We start from the raw sequence: 20,796 nt of genomic DNA, 5'->3' as shown, positions 1-20,796 counted from the left end.
CGGTGTCGACACGGATCGACGCCGAGACAGTGGCGCCGAAGACCATAGAGGCCAAGAATTTTCGGCACAGAAAAAGAGGAAGGTTACCTCGGAGCCGAAAAAACAAACAACAGGGTTTTCGGAGCCGAAAAAAGCGACATCAGACCCTGTTTCTGGCTCCTATACTGAAGAGCATTCTATGTCTTCTCAAATGAAGAAACATAGATTTGAACAAGAACTGCAATCCACTGACGTGGATCATACGCAAAAGCGTATCTTTATTCAGCAGGGGACTGGGAAGATCAGTACCCTTCCACCTGTCAAACGAAAGAGAACGCTTCAGTTTACTTCTCAGCAACAAACAGCACAAAAGGTAACACCTCCTCCCTCACCTCCACCTGTAACTCCGGCTTCGCCAACTTACACCCCGTCACATTCGCCAGCTCACACCGCCATGAGCCACGATGACCAAGATCAGGATGCGTGGGACTTGTACGACGCACCAGTGTCTGATAACAGCCCAGACACATACCCAACTAGGCCATCACCACCGGAAGACAGCACAGCCTACTCACAAGTGGTGGCTAGAGCAGCACTATTCCATAATGTGGAACTCCACTCGGAACAAGTAGAGGATGATTTTTTATTTAACACCCTCTCTTCAACCCACAGCTCCTACCAAAGCCTGCCGATGCTCCCAGGCATGCTACGCCATGCAAAGGACATTTTCAAGGAGCCAGTTAAAAGTAGGGCAGTGACGCCTAGGGTGGACAAAAAGTATAAGGCGCCTCCTACGGACCCTGTATTCATCACCTCTCAGCTGCCACCAGATTCTGTGGTGGTAGGGGCTGCCAGAAAACGGGCAAATTCACACACTTCTGGGGATGCACCTCCCCCAGATAAAGAAAGCAGGAAGTTCGATGCAGCCGGGAAGAGGGTTGCTGTTCAAGCAGCAAACCAGTGGCGCATCGCAAATTCACAAGCGCTGCTAGCGCGATACGACAGAGCCCACTGGGATGAGATGCAGCATCTCATTGAACATCTCCCAAAAGATCTGCAAAAAAGAGCAAAACAGGTTGTTGAGGAGGGTCAAAACATTTCCAACAATCAAATACGCTCCTCCATGGATGCAGCAGACACAGCCGCAAGGACCATTAATACGTCGGTTACCATCCGTAGGCACGCATGGCTCAGAACGTCTGGATTCAAGCCAGAAATTCAGCAGGCAGTGCTTAACATGCCAGTCAACGAAAAACTTCTGTTCGGTCCGGAGGTCGACACAGCCATAGAAAAGCTCAAGAAGGACACTGACACTGCCAAGGCCATGGGCGCACTCTACTCCCCGCAGAGCAGAGGATCTTATAACACCTTCCGCAAAACACCTTTTAGAGGAGGGTTTCGGGGTCAGGCCACACAAGCTAGCACCTCGCAGTCTGCACCGCCCACCTACCAGGGACAGTACAGGGGAGGTTTTCGGGGCCAGTATAGAGGGGGGCAATTCCCTAGGAATAGAGGAAGATTTCAAAGCCCCAAAACCACTACCAACAAGCAGTGACTCACACGTCACTCACCCCTCCCACACAACACCAGTGGGGGGGAGGATACGTCAATATTACGAAGCATGGGACAAAATAACTACAGACACATGGGTCCTAGCAATTATCCAACATGGTTATTGCATAGAATTCCTGCAATTCCCCCCAGACATACCACCAAAATCACAAAATTTATCAAAATACCATTCACAGCTTCTAGAGATAGAAGTTCAAGCACTACTGCAAAAAAATGCAATAGAATTAGTACCAAGCACACAAATAAACACAGGAGTTTATTCACTGTACTTCTTGATACCAAAAAAGGACGAAACACTGAGACCAATTCTAGACCTCAGAGTAGTAAACACATTCATCAAATCAGACCACTTTCACATGGTCACACTACAAGAAGTGTTACCATTGCTCAAAAAACACAACTACATGACAACCCTAGACCTCAAGGACGCATATTTCCATATACCAATACACCAATCACACAGGAAATATCTAAGGTTTGTATTCAAAGGAATACATTACCAATTCAAAGTATTGCCTTTTGGTTTAACAACCGCTCCAAGAGTATTCACAAAATGCCTAGCAGTAGTCGCTGCACACATCAGAAGGCAGCAAATACATGTGTTCCCGTATCTAGACGACTGGCTAATCAAAACCAGTTCGCTCACACAATGCTCAAACCACACAAATCAAGTCATACAAACCCTCTACAAACTTGGGTTCACCGTCAACTTTGCAAAATCAAACATTCTGCCAAGCAAAGTACAGCAATATCTAGGAGCCATAATAGACACGACAAAAGGAGTAGCAACGCCAACCCCACAAAGGATCCACAATTTCAACAGTCATTCAACACATGTCTCCAAACCAAACAATACAAGCAAGAACAATACTACAGCTCCTAGGCATGATGTCCTCATGCATAGCCATTGTCCCAAACGCAAGACTGCACATGAGGCCCTTACAACAGTGCCTAGCCTCACAGTGGTCTCAAGCACAGGGTCACCTTCTAGATCTGGTGTTGCTAGACCGCCAAACTTACCTCTCGCTTCTATGGTGGAACAGTATAAATTTAAACATAGGGCGGCCTTTCCAAGACCCAGTGCCACAGTATGTAATAACAACAGATGCTTCCATGACAGGGTGGGGAGCACATCTCAATCAACACAACATAAGAGGACAATGGAACATACATCAAACAAAACTGCATATAAATCATCTAGAATTATTAGCAGTTTTTCAAGCACTAAAAGCTTTCCAACCAATCATAACCCACAAATACATCCTTGTCAAAACAGACAACATGACAACGATGTATTATCTAAACAAACAAGGAGGAACACATTCAACGCAGTTAAGCTTGTTAGCTCAGAAAATATGGAAGTGGGCAATCCACCATCAAATTGGTCTAATAGCACAGTTTATTCCGGGGATCCAGAATCAGCTGGCAGACAATCTCTCTCGAGATCACCAGCAAGTCCACGAATGGGAAATCCACCCACAGATTCTGAACACCTACTTCACACTCTGGGGAACACCACAAATAGACTTATTTGCAACAAAAGAGAACGCAAAATGCCAAAACTTCGCGTCCAGATACCCACACAAGCAATCCCAAGGCAATGCCCTATGGATGAACTGGTCAGGAATATTTGCTTACGCTTTTCCTCCTCTCCCTCTCCTTCCTTACCTAGTAAACAAATTGAGTCAAAACAAACTCAAACTCATTTTAATAGCACCAACGTGGGCAAGACAACCCTGGTACACAACACTGCTAGATCTGTCTGTAGTACCACACATCAAACTGCCCAACAAACCAGATCTGTTAACGCAACACAACCAACAGATCAGACACCCGGACCCAGCATCGCTGAATCTAGCAATCTGGCTCCTGAAATCCTAGAATTCGGACACTTACAACTTAGCCAAGAGTGTATGGAAGTCATAAAGCAGGCCAGAAGGCCATCCACTAGACACTGCTACGCAAGTAAGTGGAAAAGATTTGTTTGGTACTGCCATCATAATCAGATACAACCACTAGATGCAACTCCAAAACATATAGTAAATTACTTGCTCCATTTACAAAAAGCAAAGCTAGCCTTCTCTTCTATTAAAATACACCTTGCAGCAATATCTGCATACCTGCAAACTACCTATTCAACTTCCTTGTATAGGATACCAGTTATCAAAGCATTCATAGAAGGGCTTAAAAGAATTATACCACCAAGAACACCACCTGTTCCTTCATGGAACCTAAACGTGGTTCTAACAAGACTCATGGGCCCACCTTTCGAACCCATGCACTCTTGCGGAATACAATTCCTAACCTGGAAAGTTGCCTTTCTCATCGCCATTACATCTCTAAGAAGAGTAAGTGAAATTCAAGCGTTCACAACACAAGAGCCTTTTATACAAATACATAGAAATAAGGTCGTCCTACGACCTAATCCAAAATTTTTACCAAAAGTTATTTCACCATTCCATCTAAATCAAACGGTAGAACTACCAGTTTTTTTCCCACAGCCAGATTCTGTGGCTGAAAGAGCACTACATACATTAGATGTCAAAAGAGCATTAATGTACTACATTGACAGAACAAAGAACATCAGAAAAACTAAACAGCTATTTCTTGCATTCCAAAAACCTCATGCAGGTAACCCAATATCAAAACAAGGTATAGCCAGATGGATAGTTAAATGCATCCAAATCTGCTACCTTAAAGCAAAAAGACAACTGCCCATTACTCCCAGGGCACATTCAACAAGGAAAGAAGGTGCTTCAATGGCCTTTTTAGGAAACATCCCAATGCATGAAATATGTAAGGCAGCCACTTGGTCTACGCCTCACACATTCACCAAACACTACTGTATAGATGTGCTATCCGCACAACAAGCTACAGTAGGTCAAGCTGTATTAAGAACTCTATTTCAGACTACTTCCACTCCTACAGGCTAAACCACCGCTTATGGGGAACTAACTGCTTACTAGTCTATGCATACCATGTGTATCTACAGCGACAGATGCCATCGAACTGAAAATGTCACTTACCCAGTGTACATCTGTTCGTGGCATCAGTCGCTGAGATTCACATGGACCCACCCACCTCCCCGGAAGCCTGTAGCAGTTCAGAAGTTACCTTCAATTTTGTACATTTGTATATATATTACTTAATCCTTTAATAGGTACATACTTACATTTTTCATTGCGCGGGCACTATTACTATAGTACAACTCCTACCTCACCCTCTGCGGGGAAAACAATCGAAGATGGAGTCGACGCCCATGCGCAATGAGCACAGAAGGAGGAGTCACTCGGTCCCGTGACTCGAAAACACTTCTTCGAAGAAAAACAACTTGTAACACTCCGACCCAACACCAGATGGCGAGCTCATGCATACCATGTGAATCTCAGCGACTGATGCCACGAACAGATGTACACTGGGTAAGTGACATTTTCATTAATTGACTTGTGCCCAGTTGGTATAAGCTAGCTTACCTCTCACTCCCTGTTATACGGTACCTGGGGTACCAGGTCCTGCAAGTTAGTGCCCCCGCGGGACTGCAGCCCCCGTTGTGCCACCCTGAGTGGTACATTCTAAGTCATGGCCCCCATTGCCACCGCAGACCAGAGGGGAGTTTAAAACTGCTTACTCGACTTCACCATTTTAATCAGTGGCACTGATCAAACTCAGTTTTTTTAAATGTGTAAGTTAACCCTAAGGTAGGACTATCGAGCCCTAAGGCAGGGTGCTGTTTATCAGGAAGTTGGTATTTTTACTGGGAGAGAAACTGGTAGCCCCTTTGGCAAGTACAGAGTTACCTGCTGAACACAAACTGTGATAACTTCTGAATGGGGCTTTTAAAGTTGGTACTTCAAGGTCTCAAACAACTCATTACTTTAAGCCCGAGTTGATGCCCAAGTTGAACTTAATGTACTTGTTGCCAAATGCAACTTAAAGAAAGAAGCTTCTCTGTTGAACAGTTTTCCACTCCTTCTCTCTGACCCCCTGTAGATAGGTTTCCATCCTGTCCTAGACGCCCCTGCAGCAGTGCCCCAGCTCCTGCCCTCGGTCTCCCTGTAGAATAGGTCTCCATCCTGTCCTAGACGCCCCTGCAGTGGGGCCCCAGCTCCTGCTCTCGGACTCCCTGTAGAATAGAACCCCATCCTGTCCTAGACGCCCCTGCAACACCTCAACTGCTGCCCTCGGGCTCCCTGTAGAATAGGTCTCCATCCTGTCCCAGAAGCCCCTGCAGCAGTGCCCCAGCTCCTGCTCTCGGACTCCCTGTAGAATAGAACCCCATCCTGTCCTAGACGCCCCTGCAACACCTCAACTGCTGCCCTCGGACTCCCTGTAGAATAGGTCTCCATCCTGTCCTAGACGCCCCTGCAGCAGTGCCCCAGCTCCTGCCCTCGGACCCCCTGTAGAATAGGTCTCCATCCTGTCCTAGGCGCCCCTGCAGTGGGGCCCCAGCTCCTGCCCTCGGACTCCCTGTAGAATAGGTCTCCATCCTGTCCTAGACGCCCCTGCAGCAGTGCCCCAGCTCCTGCCCTCGGACTCCCTGTAGAATAGGTCTCCATCCCGTCCTAGAAGCCCCTTCAGCAAGGCCGCTGCTCCTCCCCTTGGACCCCAGCTCCTGCCCTCGGATTCCCTGTAGAATAGGTCTCCATCCTGTCCTAGACGCCCCTGCAGCAGGACCACAGCTCCTGCCCTCGGACTCCCTGTAGAATAGGTCTCCATCCTGTCCCAGAAGCCCCTGCAGCAGTGCCCCAGCTCCTGCTCTCGGACTCCCTGTAGAATAGAACCCCATCCTGTCCTAGACGCCCCTGCAACACCTCAACTGCTGCCCTCGGACTCCCTGTAGAATAGGTCTCCATCCTGTCCTAGACGCCACTGCAGCAGTGCCCCAGCTCCTGCCCTCGGACTCCCTGTAGAATAGGTCTCCATCCCGTCCTAGAAGCCCCTTCAGCAAGGCCGTTGCTCCTCCCCTTGGACCCCAGCTCCTGCCCTCGGACTCCCTGTAGAATAGGTCTCCATCCTGTCCTAGACGCCCCTGCAGCAGGACCCCAGCTCCTGCCCTCGGACTCCCTGTAGAATAGGTCTCCATCCTGTCCTAGACGCCCCTGCAGCAGTGCCCCAGCTCCTGCCCTCGGACTCCCTGTAGAATAGGTCTCCATCCCGTCTTAGAAGCCCCTTCAGCAAGGCCGCTGCTCCTCCCCTTGGACCCCAGCTCCTGCCCTCGGACTCCCTGTAGAATAGGTCTCCATCCTGTCCTAGACGCCCCTGCAGCAGGACCCCAGCTCCTGCCCTCGGACTCCCTGTAGAATAGGTCTCCATCCTGTCCTAGACGCCCCTGCAGCAGTGCCCCAGCTCCTGCCCTCGGACTCCCTGTAGAATAGGTCTCCATCCTGTCCTAGACGCCCCTGCAGTGGGGCCCCAGCTCCTGCCCTCGGACTCCCTGTAGAATAGGTCTCCATCCTGTCCCAGAAGCCCCTGCAGCAGTGCCCCAGCTCCTGCCCTCGGACTCCCTGTAGAATAGGTCTCCATCCTGTCCTAGGCGCCCCTGCAGCCAGGACCTCAGCTCCTGCCCTCGGACTCCCTGTAGAATAGGTCTCCATCCTGTCCTAGACGCCCCTGCAGCAGTGCCCCAGCTCCTGCCCTCGGACTCCCTGTAGAATAGGTTTCCATCCTGTCCTAGACGCCCCTGCAGTGGGCCCCAGCTCCTGCCCTCGGTCTCCCTGTAGAATAGGTCTCCATCCTGTCCCAGAAGCCCCTGCAGCAGTGCCCCAGCTCATGCCCTCGGTCTCCCTGTAGAATAGGTCTCCATCCTGTCCTAGACGCCCCTGCAGTGGGGCCCCAGCTCCTGCCCTCGGACTCCCTGTAGAATAGAACCCCATCCTGTCCTAGACGCCCCTGCAACACCTCAACTGCTGCCCTCGGACTCCCTGTAGAATAGGTCTCCATCCTGTCCTAGACGCCCCTGCAGTGGGGCCCCAGCTCCTGCCCTCGGACTCCCTGTAGAATAGGTTTCCATTCTGTCCTAGACGCCCCTGCAGTGGGCCCCAGCTCCTGCCCTCGGTCTCCCTGTAGAATAGGTCTCCATCCTGTCCCAGAAGCCCCTGCAGCAGGACCTCAGCTCCTGCCCTAGGTCTCCACACCATCCCAGAAGTCCCGGCAGGGTGGTCCCAGCTCCTGCCCTAGGTCTCTACCCCATCCCAGAAGTCCCGGCAGGGTGGTCCCAGGTCCTGCCCTAGGCATCCACGCAGTGCGGCCCTAGCTGTGAAGTGCTGCAGGATGGGCCCGAGTGCTAAGGCCTGTCCTCTCTGCCTTCATTTTTATTTTAAAATCCCATTTCGGTAGTACCAGTATACGGGCCTCGGCAGCAAAATTACCCGACTTCGGTGAACTACGGCATCCAGCAGCTTCTGTGCAATCTTGTGACCCTTGCCCTGTAACTGGCTGCTGGTGCAGCCTTGGCTCTCCCTGCTTCTGGGGCAGATCAATCAATCCTGGCATTTGTAAAGTGCACTACTCACCTGTGAGGGTCTCAAGGCGCTGATGAACCCTCCCTGCTGAGCTAGGGCTTCCAGGGCACATGAACCATCTCTGCTGAGCCTGTGCTTCCAATGCAGATGTACCTTCCCTGCTGAGCCTGTGCTTCCAGGGCAGATAAACCCTCCCTGCAGAGCCTGTGCTTCCTGGGCAGATGAGCCCTCTCTGCTGAGCCTGTGCTTCCTGGGCAGATGAACCCTCCCTGCTGAGCCAGGGCTTCCAGGGCACATGAACCATCTCTGCTGAGCCTGTGCTTCCAATGCAGATGTACCCTCCCTGCTGAGCCTGTGCTTCCAGGGCAGATAAACCCTCCCTGCAGAGCCTGTGCTTCCTGGGCAGATGAGCCCTCTCTGACGAGCCAGGGCTTCCAGGGCAGATGAACCCTCCCTGCCGAGCCAGGGCTTCCAGGGTAGATGAACCATCTCTGCCGAGCCTGTACTTCCAGAACTGATGAGCCCTCCATGCTGAGCCTGTGCTTCTTGGGCAGATGAGCCCTCCCTGCTGAGCCTGTGCTTCTTGGGCAGATGAGCCCTCCCTGCTGAGCCTGTGCTTCCAGGGCAGATGAACCCTCCCTGCTGAGCCTGTGCTTCCAGGGCTGATGGACGGACCCTCCCTGCTGAGCCTGTGCTTCCAGGGCTGATGAACCCTCCCTGCTGAGCCCGTGCTTCCAGGGCTGATGAACCCTCCCTGCTGAGCCCGTGCTTCCAGGGCTGATGAACCATCTCTGCTGAGCCTGTGCTTCCAGGGCAGATGAACCCTCCCTGCTGAGCCTGTGCTTCGAGGGCAGATGAACCCTCCCTGCTGAGCCTGTGCTTCCAGGGCAGATGAACCCTCCCTGCTGAGCTTGTGCTTCCAGGGCAGATGAACCCTCCCTGCCGAGCCAGGGCTTCCAGGGCAGATGAACCATCTCTGCCGAGCCTGGGCTTCCAGAACTGATGAGCCCTCCCTGCCGAGCCTGTACTTCCAGAACTGATGAGCCCTCCCTGCTGAGCCTGTGCTTCCAGGGCAGATGAACCCTCCATGCTGAGCCTGTGCTTCCAGGGCAGATAAACCCTCCCTGCGGAACCTTCCCTGCCGAGCCTGGGTTTCCAGTTCTGATGAACCCTCTCTGCCGAGCCTGTTCTTCCAGGGCTGATGAACTCTCCCTGCATAGCCTGGGCTTTCAGGGCTGATGAACCCTCCCTGTTGAGCCTGGGCTTCCAGGGCTGATGAACCCTCCCTGCTGAGCCTGGGCTTTCAGGGCTGATGAACCCTCCCTGCTGAGCCTGGGCTTCCAGGGCTGATGAACCCTTCCAGGGCTGATGAATCCTCCCTGCTGAGCCTGGGCTTTCAGGACAGATGAACCCTCCCTGCTGAGCCCTGTTCGGGCCCCCGGGCGGCACAGTACCCCCCCCCTTGGCAGTGGCACGGATTCAGCAGCCAGGGCAGAGTCCGTCGCCAGATCACGGCATGTTTACTGATGCAATGTGTGCTCAGTGACTCTCCGCAGCTGGTCTGGTGCAGCCTGAACTGGCTGTTCCTGATGCAATCCCGGCAGAGCCGGTCCGCCATGGCTTCTCCTCTACATGCAGTGACTGGCTGGGTGCAAACCCCTGCTCTCTCCTGGATGCCCCTGTAGAGGCTGGCTCAGCTTATGGTGTCTGCCAAAAGTAAATACCAGTCAATAACAATTTCCAACCTACAAACATTAATAGACTTTTTTCGTACTAACACGTATAAATTATATTTGTGCCGACCCAGACCATAATAAGTCCGTAGAGAACACAAATATACAAGTCCAGATAAATTACATTGCACCTCTATCTATTGCACTGTCGTCTTATAGCTCACAATATCACTTCTTACTCGTGTGAGTGAATAAAGGGTACACTCTGTGAGAAAGGCCTGGATGGTTGGAGTCATCTATGAAGTAATAGGCCGGGATGGTTTCTGAAAAATCAACAGGATGATATATGGCGCAATGAAGCATCAGTTCAGCCACCACAGGCATGTTTCTGAACCCCTACAGTGAGAGCCAGTGCTCTTGAGGCCAGAAACAAAAGCCTGTAATGAGCAGAGGTGTTACCATGACTTGCCCGGCAAGCCCCGACGCCAAAGTACACCCCTGCACCCAGAGCCCCTGGGCCTTGGGGAGCTGGACTGTGTCCCTACGTCCCCTAACATCCGAACTTAACTGAGCAGCTTCTTTGTGCAGCCTCCTGGCCTGAGGTTGCAACCTTTTTCCAAAACTGATCTCCCCCATTGATTTGCATTGGGTGCCCGTACACTGTGTTGGCACTCTGCACCCGGTCACCCCTGTGCCACTGAGGGTGTAAGTTTGGTGCTGCCTTTTGAAACCTGTGAGCAGCGCATCTTCGGTTACATCCAGTCTCCATTGGTTAAGATTGGGCGTCCAACGCCATGTTGCCACTCTGCACCCAGCCCAGCTGCCCCTATGCTGCTCAGGGTGCACGTTTGATGCGGTCTTGTGTTTGAAACATATATAAAAAGAAATGTTATGTTCGATGGCATCTGTCGCTGTAGATACGCATGTTCTGCAATAGCTCGCCATCTGGTGTTGGGCCGGAGTGTTACAAGTTGTTTTTCTTCGAAGAAGTCTTTCGAGTCACGGGACCGAGTGACTCCTCCTTTTGTCTCCATTGCGCATGGGCGTCGACTCCATCCTCGATTGTTTTTTTTCCGCCATCGGGTTCGGACGTGTTCCTGTCGCTCCGAGTTTCGGAACAGAAAAAATAGTTAATTTCGGAAGATTTTCGTCGGTATTGTTGCGTTCGGGATCGGCATACTTACATTCAACACCGCATCGAAGATCGAAGAGCTCCGGTGCCCTTCGGGGTAATTTTTCGATCCTCCGTCGGGGCCTGGTCGGCCCGACCGCGTGCTGAAGAACGCCGATGGAACGGACCCCGTTCCGTTTCTGCCCCAAATGCCACAATAAATACCCCTACACAGACCAACACTTGGTCTGCAACCTGTGCCTGTCACCTGAGCACAGCGAAGACACCTGCGAGGCCTGTCGTGCGTTCCGGTCCCGAAAAACACTCCGAGACCGTCGAGCCAGAAGACTTCAAATGGCGTCCGCACCGACAGCCCGACGGGAGTTCGAGGAACAGGAAGAGGAAGGTACCTTCTCGATCCAAGACTCAGACTCCGAAGGATTCGACGATACACAAACCGTGAGTAAGACGTCGAAAACCACACAAAGAAACATTTACAAGGCCCAGGGGACGCCACTGCCACCAGGCCATGGCTCAACCCATAAAATCGGTGACCGACCGTCGGCACCGAAAAAGGCCCAAACAGTGCCGAGATCGTCCGACTCCGGTCGAGACACCGGCACGCAGCCTTCTCGGGACCGAGAAAGTGCTGCAGACAAGCCTCGACACCGAGATGCCGGTGTGGACACGGCTCGACGCCGAGACAGCGGCACCGAAACAGATCGACGCCGAGAGGTTTCGGCCCCGAAAAGGAAAAAAGTCACCTCGGAGCCGAAAAAACACGCAGACACAGTTTCGACGCCGAAACAAACTGCAAGCGACCCAGCTTCAGGCTCTTATACAGAAGAGCACTCGCTAACCTCCCAAATGCAGAAGCATAGGTTTGAGGAAGAGCTACAAGCAACTGATGCTGACCATACGCAAAAGCGTATCTTCATTCAGCAGGGGACAGGAAAAATAAGCACCCTTCCCCCCATTAGGAGAAAGAGAAGGTTGGAGTTCCAGACGGAACAAGCACCACAACCAAAAGTGGTGAAAAGAGTTACACCACCACCCTCTCCTCCGACCGTGATTAACGTTTCACCAGCACAAACGCCATCACACTCCCCAGCTCACACCACCATGAGCCAGGGTGACCAAGACCAGGACGCATGGGACCTATACGACGCCCCAGTGTCAGATAACAGCCCAGAGGCATATCCTACAAAACCATCTCCACCAGAAGACAGCACCGCGTACTCTCAGGTGGTGGCTAGAGCAGCACAATTTCACAACGTAAGCCTCCACTCAGAACAGGTCGAGGATGATTTCCTGTTCAACACACTCTCCTCCACCCACAGCTCCTACCAAAGCCTGCCTATGCTCCCTGGTATGCTCCGGCACGCAAAAGACATATTTAAGGACCCGGTCAAAAGTAGGGCAATCACACCAAGGGTGGAAAAAAAGTATAAGCCGCCTCCTACAGACCCGGCTTTCATCACAACACAGCTGCCACCAGACTCTGTTGTTGTAGGAGCAGCTAGGAAAAGGGCCAACTCTCACACATCTGGAGATGCACCACCCCCAGATAAAGAAAGCCGCAAGTTTGATGCAGCTGGTAAAAGAGTCGCAGCACAAGCTGCAAACCAGTGGCGCATCGCGAACTCCCAGGCACTACTTGCGCGCTATGACAGAGCCCACTGGGACGAGATGCAACATCTCATTGAACATCTGCCCAAAGACTTCCAAAATAGGGCAAAACAAGTGGTTGAGGAGGGACAGGCCATCTCCAACAACCAGATCCGCTCCTCCATGGACGCTGCAGATACAGCTGCACGGACAATTAATACATCTGTAACTATCAGAAGGCATGCATGGCTCCGAACGTCTGGATTTAAACCAGAGATTCAACAAGCAGTTCTCAATATGCCTTTTAATGAAAAAGAACTGTTCGGTCCAGAAGTGGACACAGCGATTGAGAAACTCAAAAAAGATACGGACACTGCCAAAGCCATGGGCGCACTCTACTCCCCGCAGAGCAGAGGGAATTACAGCTCATTCCGTAAAACGCCCTTTCGAGGGGGGTTTCGGGGTCAAAGCACACAAGCCAGCACCTCACAAGCAACACCGTCCAGTTACCAGGGACAGTATAGAGGAGGTTTTCGGGGACAATATAGAGGAGGGCAATTCCCTAGAAATAGAGGAAGATTCCAAAGCCCCAAAACCCCTACTACTAAACAGTGACTCACATGTCACTCACCCCCTCCACACAACACCAGTGGGGGGACGAATAGGTCATTATTACAGAGCATGGGAGAAAATCACTACAGACACTTGGGTTCTAGCAATTATCCAACATGGTTACTGCATAGAATTTCTACAGTTCCCTCCAAACATACCACCAAAAGCACAAAATTTAACAACACACCATTCCAATCTCCTAGAGATAGAAGTGCAGGCACTATTGCAAAAGAATGCAATCGAATTAGTGCCAAACACACAAATAAACACAGGAGTTTACTCACTGTACTTTCTGATACCAAAGAAGGACAAAACACTGAGACCAATCCTAGACCTCAGAGTAGTCAACACTTTCATCAAATCAGACCACTTCCACATGGTCACACTACAAGAAGTATTGCCATTGCTAAAGCTGCACGACTACATGGCAACTTTAGACCTCAAGGATGCTTATTTCCATATACCAATACACCCATCGCACAGGAAATACCTAAGGTTTGTATTCAAAGGAATACATTACCAATTCAAGGTACTGCCTTTCGGATTAACAACCGCACCAAGAGTCTTTACCAAATGTCTAGCGGTAGTCGCTGCACACATCAGAAGGCAGCAAATACATGTGTTCCCATATCTAGACGACTGGCTAATCAAGGCCCATTCGTTAATAGAGTGCTCAAATCACACAAATCCTATCATACAAACCCTCTTCAAACTAGGGTTCACCGTCAATTTCACAAAATCCAAGATTCGGCCACGCAAGGTACAACAATACCTGGGAGCCATAATAGACACATCAAAAGGAGTAGCCACTCCAAGTCCACAAAGAATTCAAAATTTCAACACCATCATACAACGCATGTATCCAACACAAAAGATACAAGCAAAGATGGTATTACAACTCCTAGGCATGATGTCATCATGCATAGCCATTGTCCCAAACGCAAGACTGCACATGAGGCCCTTACAACAATGCCTAGCATCACAGTGGTCTCAAGCACAGGGTCACCTTCTAGATCTGGTGTTAATAGACCGCCAAACTTACCTCTCGCTTCTGTGGTGGAACAACATAAATTTAAACAAGGGGCGGCCTTTTCAAGACCCAGTGCCACAATACGTAATAACAACAGATGCTTCCATGACAGGGTGGGGAGCACACCTCGATCAACACAGCATACAAGGACAATGGAACGTACATCAAACAAAACTGCATATCAATCACCTAGAACTTCTTGCAGTTTTTCAAGCACTAAAAGCTTTCCAACCAATAATAGTTCACAAATACATTCTCGTCAAAACAGACAACATGACAACAATGTATTATCTAAACAAGCAGGGAGGGACGCACTCCACGCAGTTAAGCATGTTAGCACAAAAAATTTGGCATTGGGCAATTCACAACCAAATTCGCCTAATTGCACAGTTTATACCAGGGATACAAAATCAACTCGCAGACAATCTCTCTCGAGATCACCAACAGGTCCACGAATGGGAAATTCACCCCCAAATACTGAACACTTATTTCAAACTCTGGGGAACACCTCAGATAGACTTGTTTGCGACAAGGGAGAACGCAAAATGCCAAAACTTCGCATCCAGATACCCACACAAACAATCCCAAGGCAATGCCCTATGGATGAACTGGTCAGGGATATTTGCTTACGCTTTTCCTCCTCTCCCTCTCCTTCCCTACCTGGTAAACAAACTCAGTCAAAGCAAACTCAAACTCATATTGATAGCACCAACTTGGGCAAGGCAACCCTGGTACACAACGCTGCTAGACCTATCAGTGGTACCCTGCATCAAATTGCCCAACAGGCCAGATCTGTTGACACAGCACAACCAAAAGATCAGACACCCAGATCCAGCATCGCTGAATCTAGCAATCTGGCTCCTGAAATCCTAGAATTCGGGCACTTACAACTTACCCAAGAATGTATGGAAGTCATAAAACAAGCAAGAAGGCCATCCACCAGGCACTGCTATGCAAGTAAATGGAAGAGGTTTGTTTGCTACTGCCATATTAATCAAATACAACCATTACACACAACTCCAGAACATGTAGTGGGTTACTTGCTTCACTTACAAAAATCTAACCTAGCTTTCTCTTCCATTAAGATTCACCTTGCAGCAATATCTGCATACCTGCAGACTACCTATTCAACTTCCCTATATAAAATACCAGTCATTAAAGCATTCATGGAGGGCCTTAGGAGAATTATACCACCAAGAACACTACCTGTTCCTTCATGGAACCTAAATGTTGTCCTAACTAGACTTATGGGTCCACCTTTTGAACCCATGCACTCCTGCGACATACAGTTCCTAACCTGGAAGGTGGCATTTCTCATCGCCATTACTTCCCTGAGAAGAGTAAGCGAGATTCAGGCGTTTACTATACAGGAACCTTTTATACAACTACACAAAAATAAAGTCGTCCTAAGGACCAATCCTAAATTTTTGCCAAAGGTTATTTCACCGTTCCATCTAAATCAAACAGTGGAACTTCCGGTGTTCTTTCCACAGCCAGATACCGTAGCTGAAAGGGCACTACATACATTAGATGTCAAAAGAGCATTAATGTATTACATTGACAGAACAAAGAACATCAGAAAGACTAAACAACTCTTTATTGCATTTCAAAAACCTCATGCAGGAAACCCAATTTCAAAACAAGGTATAGCCAGATGGATAGTTAAATGCATCCAAATCTGCTACCTTAAAGCTAAACGACAGCTGCCCATTACACCAAGGGCACACTCAACCAGAAAGAAAGGTGCTACCATGGCCTTTCTAGGAAACATCCCAATGCAAGAAATATGTAAGGCAGCCACATGGTCTACGCCTCACACATTCACCAAGCACTACTGTGTAGACGTGTTATCCGCACAACAAGCCACAGTAGGTCAAGCCGTATTAAGGACATTATTTCAAACTACTTCCACTCCTACAGGCTGATCCACCGCTTTTGGGGAAATAACTGCTTACTAGTCTATTGCAGAACATGCGTATCTACAGCGACAGATGCCATCGAACTGAAAATGTCACTTACCCAGTGTACATCTGTTCGTGGCATCAGTCGCAGTAGATTCGCATGTGCCCACCCGCCTCCCCGGGAGCCTGTAGCAGTTTGGAAGTTACCTTCAATTATTTATATATGTATCATCTCAACCTTAAATAAGTGCATACTTAGTCACTCCATTGCATGGGCACTATTACTACAATTCAACTCCTACCTCACCCTCTGCGGGGAAAAACAATCGAGGATGGAGTCGACGCCCATGCGCAATGGAGACAAAAGGAGGAGTCACTCGGTCCCGTGACTCGAAAGACTTCTTCGAAGAAAAACAACTTGTAACACTCCGGCCCAACACCAGATGGCGAGCTATTGCAGAACATGCGAATCTACTGCGACTGATGCCACGAACAGATGTACACTGGGTAAGTGACATTTTCATTTTCTAGATTGGGCTCTGATTTATTCATTGAGTTTCTCTCATTTCTTGCCTCTGTGAGTATAACGAATGCCAACTCTTTGATAAGCCTAACTGCTTGCCCACACTACCATAAATAGTGCTTTCGGCCTATCTACTTTTGCCTCTACAATACCAATTAGGGGTCCAATGGACTCTGCACAGTGTACTTCAATTTAGTGCACTATTTAGAGAGCCAGTTTCTTACATCCCCTCACTCCACTGTACCACACACCGCAGCGTCACCCTGAGCTGCCCACACCTGGGAGGTTTGAAGGTGTGCCTCCTCACTCCACTGTACCACACACCGCAGCGTCCCCCTGATCTGCCCACCCCTGGGAGGTTTGAAGGTGTGATCCTCCTCACTCCAGTGTACCACACACCACATCATCCTGAGCTGCCCACCCCTGAGAGGTCTGAAGGTGTGTGCCCCCTCACTCCAGTGTACCACACACCAGCAGCATCGCCCTGAGCTGCCCACCTATGGGAGGTCTGAAGGTGTGTGCCCCCTCAGTCCAGTGTACCACACACTAGCAGCATCGCCCTGAGCTGCCCACCTATGGGAGGTCTGAAGGTGTGTGCCCCCTCACTCCAGTGTACCACACACTAGCAGCATCGTCCTGAAGGTGTGTGCCCCCTCACTCCAGTGTACCACACACCAGCAGCATCGCCCTGAGCTGCCCACCTATGGGAGGTCTGACGGTGTGTGCCCCCTCACTCCAGTGTACCACACACTAGCAGCATCGCCCTGAGTTGCCCACCTATGGGAGGTCTGAAGGTGTGTGCCCCCTCACTCCAGTGTACCACACACTAGCAGCATCGCCCTGAGCTGCCCACCTATGGGAGGTCTGAAGGTGTGTGCCCCCTCAGTCCAGTGTACCACACACTAGCAGCATCGCCCTGAGCTGCCCACCTATGGGAGGTCTGAAGGTGTGTGCCCCCTCACTCCAGTGTACCACACACCAGCAGCATCGCCCTGAGCTGCCCACCCCTGGGAGGTCTGAAGGTGTGTGCCCTCTCACTCCAGTGTACCACACACCACAGCATCGCCCTGAGCTGACCACCCCTGGGAGGTCTGAAGGTGTGTGCCCTCTCACTCCAGTGTACCACACACCACAGCATTGCCCTGAGCTGACCACCCCTGGGAGGTCTGACGGTGTGTGCCCCCTCACTCCAGTGTACCACACACCGCATCGTCACCCTGAGCTGCCCATCCCTGGGAGGTTTGAAGGTGTGTGCCTCCTCACGCCAATGTACCACACACCACATCATCACTCTGAGCTGCCCACCCCTGAGAGGTGTGAAGGTGTGGGCCCTCTCACTCCAGTGTACCACACACCACAGCATCGCCCTGAGTTGACCACCCCTGGGAGATCTGAAGGTGTGAAGGTGTGTGCCCTCTCACTCCAGTGTACCACACACCACAGCATTGCCCTGAGCTGACCACCCCTGGGAGGTCTGAAGGTGTGTGCCCCCTCACTCCAATGTACCACACACCACATCATCGCCCTGAGCTGCCCACTACTGGGAGGTCTGAAGGTGTGTGCCCTCTCACTCCAGTGTACCACACACCACATCATCGCCCTGAGCTGCCCACTACTGGGAGGTCTGAAGGTGTGTGCCCTCACTCCAGTATACCACACACCACATCATCGCCCTTAGCTGCCCACTACTGGGAGGTCTGAAGGTGTGTGCCCTCTCACTCCAGTGTACCACACACCAGCAGCATCGCCCTGAGCTGACCACCCCTGGGAGGTGTGAAGGTGTGTGCCCTCTCACTCCAGTGTACCACACACTAGCAGCATCGCCCTGAGCTGCCCACCCCTGGGAGGTCTTAAGGTGTGTTGTCTCCCCCCTAGCCCCCTCCCCCCGTGACTCATCCAGCAGGCCCTTTAGGCTTTGGTAGACTGGTACGGGCACCACGATGCCCAGTGTTCTGGGGTCCTGTCTGCTTCGGGTGTACATAAGGCTTTTGCAGAGTTTGCTGTATCCATGGCTTGCACTGACCTCTTCTGCTTTTCCTTTAGATTTTGGACGTTGGTGAGAATCTGGCGGTGCCCGACGAGTTCACAGCAGAGGAAAAGCAGATGGGCATGTTGTGGAGACACCTGGTGGCAGGTGGCGGGGCTGGGGCAGTGTCAAGGACCTGCACGGCCCCCCTAGACCGGCTGAAAGTGCTGATGCAAGTGAGTATCCTGCTGGAAGGAGCTGATTCCCTGATTACTTCCCACCATGCCTCATGTGATGAAGCTCCCCCCCCCCGTATTTCTGTAGCCCAAGACTGATGAGCCCCCAATAGTAAAACCCCTTGCTGAATTGCTGTAGATGCGTGTGTAGGTGGGTATCCTGCTGGAAGCCGATGAAGCCCCCCTCTGTTTTTGTACCCCCCCACACAGATGAGCCCCCACCTGTAAACACCTCTTGAAGGTGTGTGTGCAGGTGAGTATCCTGCTGGAGGACGATGAAGCCCCCATCCCCGTGTTTCTGTACCCCGAGACTGATGAGCCCCCCACCAGTAAGCACCCCCTCGCTGTGTGAGGATCCGGCTGGAAGTAGATGAAGCCCCCTCCCCCATGCTGCTGTACCCCCAGTGTGATAAACCCCGACCCGCTCCCCAGATGCACGTTAGCCACTGATCAAAGGTTGTGTTCTTTGGCAGGGCTTGTCCAGTAAGTCTCCCCTGCCTCCCCTCTCACTCGGTGGACGCTCTGTATGCTCACGTTTCCATTGTTCGGTTCATTGGGGAGTGGACGAGTCACCTTCTAGAAGGGAGGGTGTTCTTCGCCCACCCCCCCCCCCCCCCCAAATCCTTGGACCGACTGAGACCTCTCATTCCCGCTCCCATTGTCTGGCTCCTGTAGGGGGTTTCGCCTGCTGAGAGGGGTGTGTCCTTTTGTCTCCTCACTCCCTGGACGGTCTGTGGGTACTCATGCAGGGGGAGGGGGAATGGTGGGTAGCTGCTGGCAGGGGGGGGGTGCCCTTCAGATCCTCAGTCCTGGATGATCTCTAGCCGCTTACTGGTTTGTCTGGCTCATTGCTTTTGCTGCTGGAAGGGTGGTCCTTGGTCGTGTGGCCTGGTACTGACCTCCCTCCACCACACGTTCACCTCCTCGAGCCTTGGTGAGGGTGTGTACCAGTGACTCCAACGTCTTGGTGCTTGGCACACAAGTTATGCTCAGTAACACTGCTTGTGGGGGTGATGTCCCAGGTGCCAAGGGCTGGAAGGTTGTGAATCACGTTTTGCAATAGGAATGCAATCTGCGCTTGGCTCTGTGTGGTGTGCTGGCGAGAGTGTCTTATGACCTGCATGTGACGAGTGTCTACTCCCCCCTGCATGTCCCATCAGGTGCTTACATCTCCCTTCCCCCCTCCCGGTCTATGCTTCTGCATGTAGATAACATTTGGACTATGACGTGCGCTGTTCCCTCTTGGTAGAGAGGAGCACTTCAGTGTAACTCTAAGAAGAGGCGCAGCCCGCCCGCTGTCCTGATAAGCGATGTTGTACTTTGTTCTCAGTGATACGTCTTTTCTGCCTCTGCCACTCCCCTCTGACCAGCAGTGCGTTGCTTACTCTGCTGATCACTGTGTCCTAGCACGTGCCTAAGATTGTACGTGCTGTGTCACCCACACTCTTGTCGTGAGTCTGTCCTCTCTGTCCGCACTGACCATCCTGGCCCTGTGCCATCCTGACTGTTGTACACTCTCTTCTGGGCCCTTGCACTCTCGCCTGTCGCCCTAACATTGTACTATCGGCTGTCACCCTGATGGTGTGCTTTCGACTGTCGCCCTGCTCTTCTGGGCTCTTGTGCTCTCGGCTGTCGCCCTGCTCTCGGCTGTCGCCCTGCTCTCGGCTGTCGCCCTGCTTTCGGCTGTCGCCCTGCTCTTCTGGGCCCTTGTACTCTCGGCTGTCACCCTGACGGTGTGCTTTCGACTGTCGCCCTGCTCTTCTGGGCCCTTGTACTATCGGCTGTCACCCTGATGGTGTGCTTTCGACTGTCGCCCTGCTCTTCTGGGCCCTTGTGCTCTCGGCTGTCGCCCTGCTCTCGGCTGTCGCCCTGCTCTTCTGGGCCCTTGTACTCTCGGCTGTCACCCTGACGGTGTGCTCTTGGCTGGCTCCCTGCTCTTCTGGGCCCTTGGGCTTTCGACTGTCGCCCTGCTCTTCTGGGCCCTTGTGCTCTCGGCTGTCCCCCTGCTCTCGGCTGTCGCCCTGCTCTCGGCTGTCGCCCTGCTCTCGGCTGTCGCCCTGCTCTTCTGGGCCCTTGTGCTCTCGTCTGTCACCCTGCTCTCGGCTGTCGCCCTGCTTTCGTCTG

At 51.6% G+C, this 20,796-nt stretch overlaps 1 protein-coding gene across 4 annotated transcripts in view; it reads left to right on the top strand.

Moving 5' to 3' along the window:
* Positions 1-20,796, top strand: part of SLC25A25 (solute carrier family 25 member 25) — a 105,523-nt gene that overhangs the window by 62,676 nt on the left and 22,051 nt on the right. For all 4 annotated transcript variants that reach the window (XM_069236925.1, XM_069236926.1, XM_069236927.1 and 1 more), the window contains one exon: positions 18,514-18,672. In XM_069236925.1, the coding sequence (XP_069093026.1) occupies positions 18,514-18,672 (159 nt within the window). The remainder of the gene's footprint in view (positions 1-18,513; positions 18,673-20,796) is intronic.

The sequence above is a fragment of the Pleurodeles waltl genome, chromosome 6, assembly GCF_031143425.1.
Source record: "Pleurodeles waltl isolate 20211129_DDA chromosome 6, aPleWal1.hap1.20221129, whole genome shotgun sequence".
Taxonomy (NCBI): domain Eukaryota; kingdom Metazoa; phylum Chordata; class Amphibia; order Caudata; family Salamandridae; genus Pleurodeles; species Pleurodeles waltl.
The sequence above is the reverse complement of the archived record's forward strand: the minus strand, read 5'-3'. Positions and strand labels throughout refer to the sequence as shown.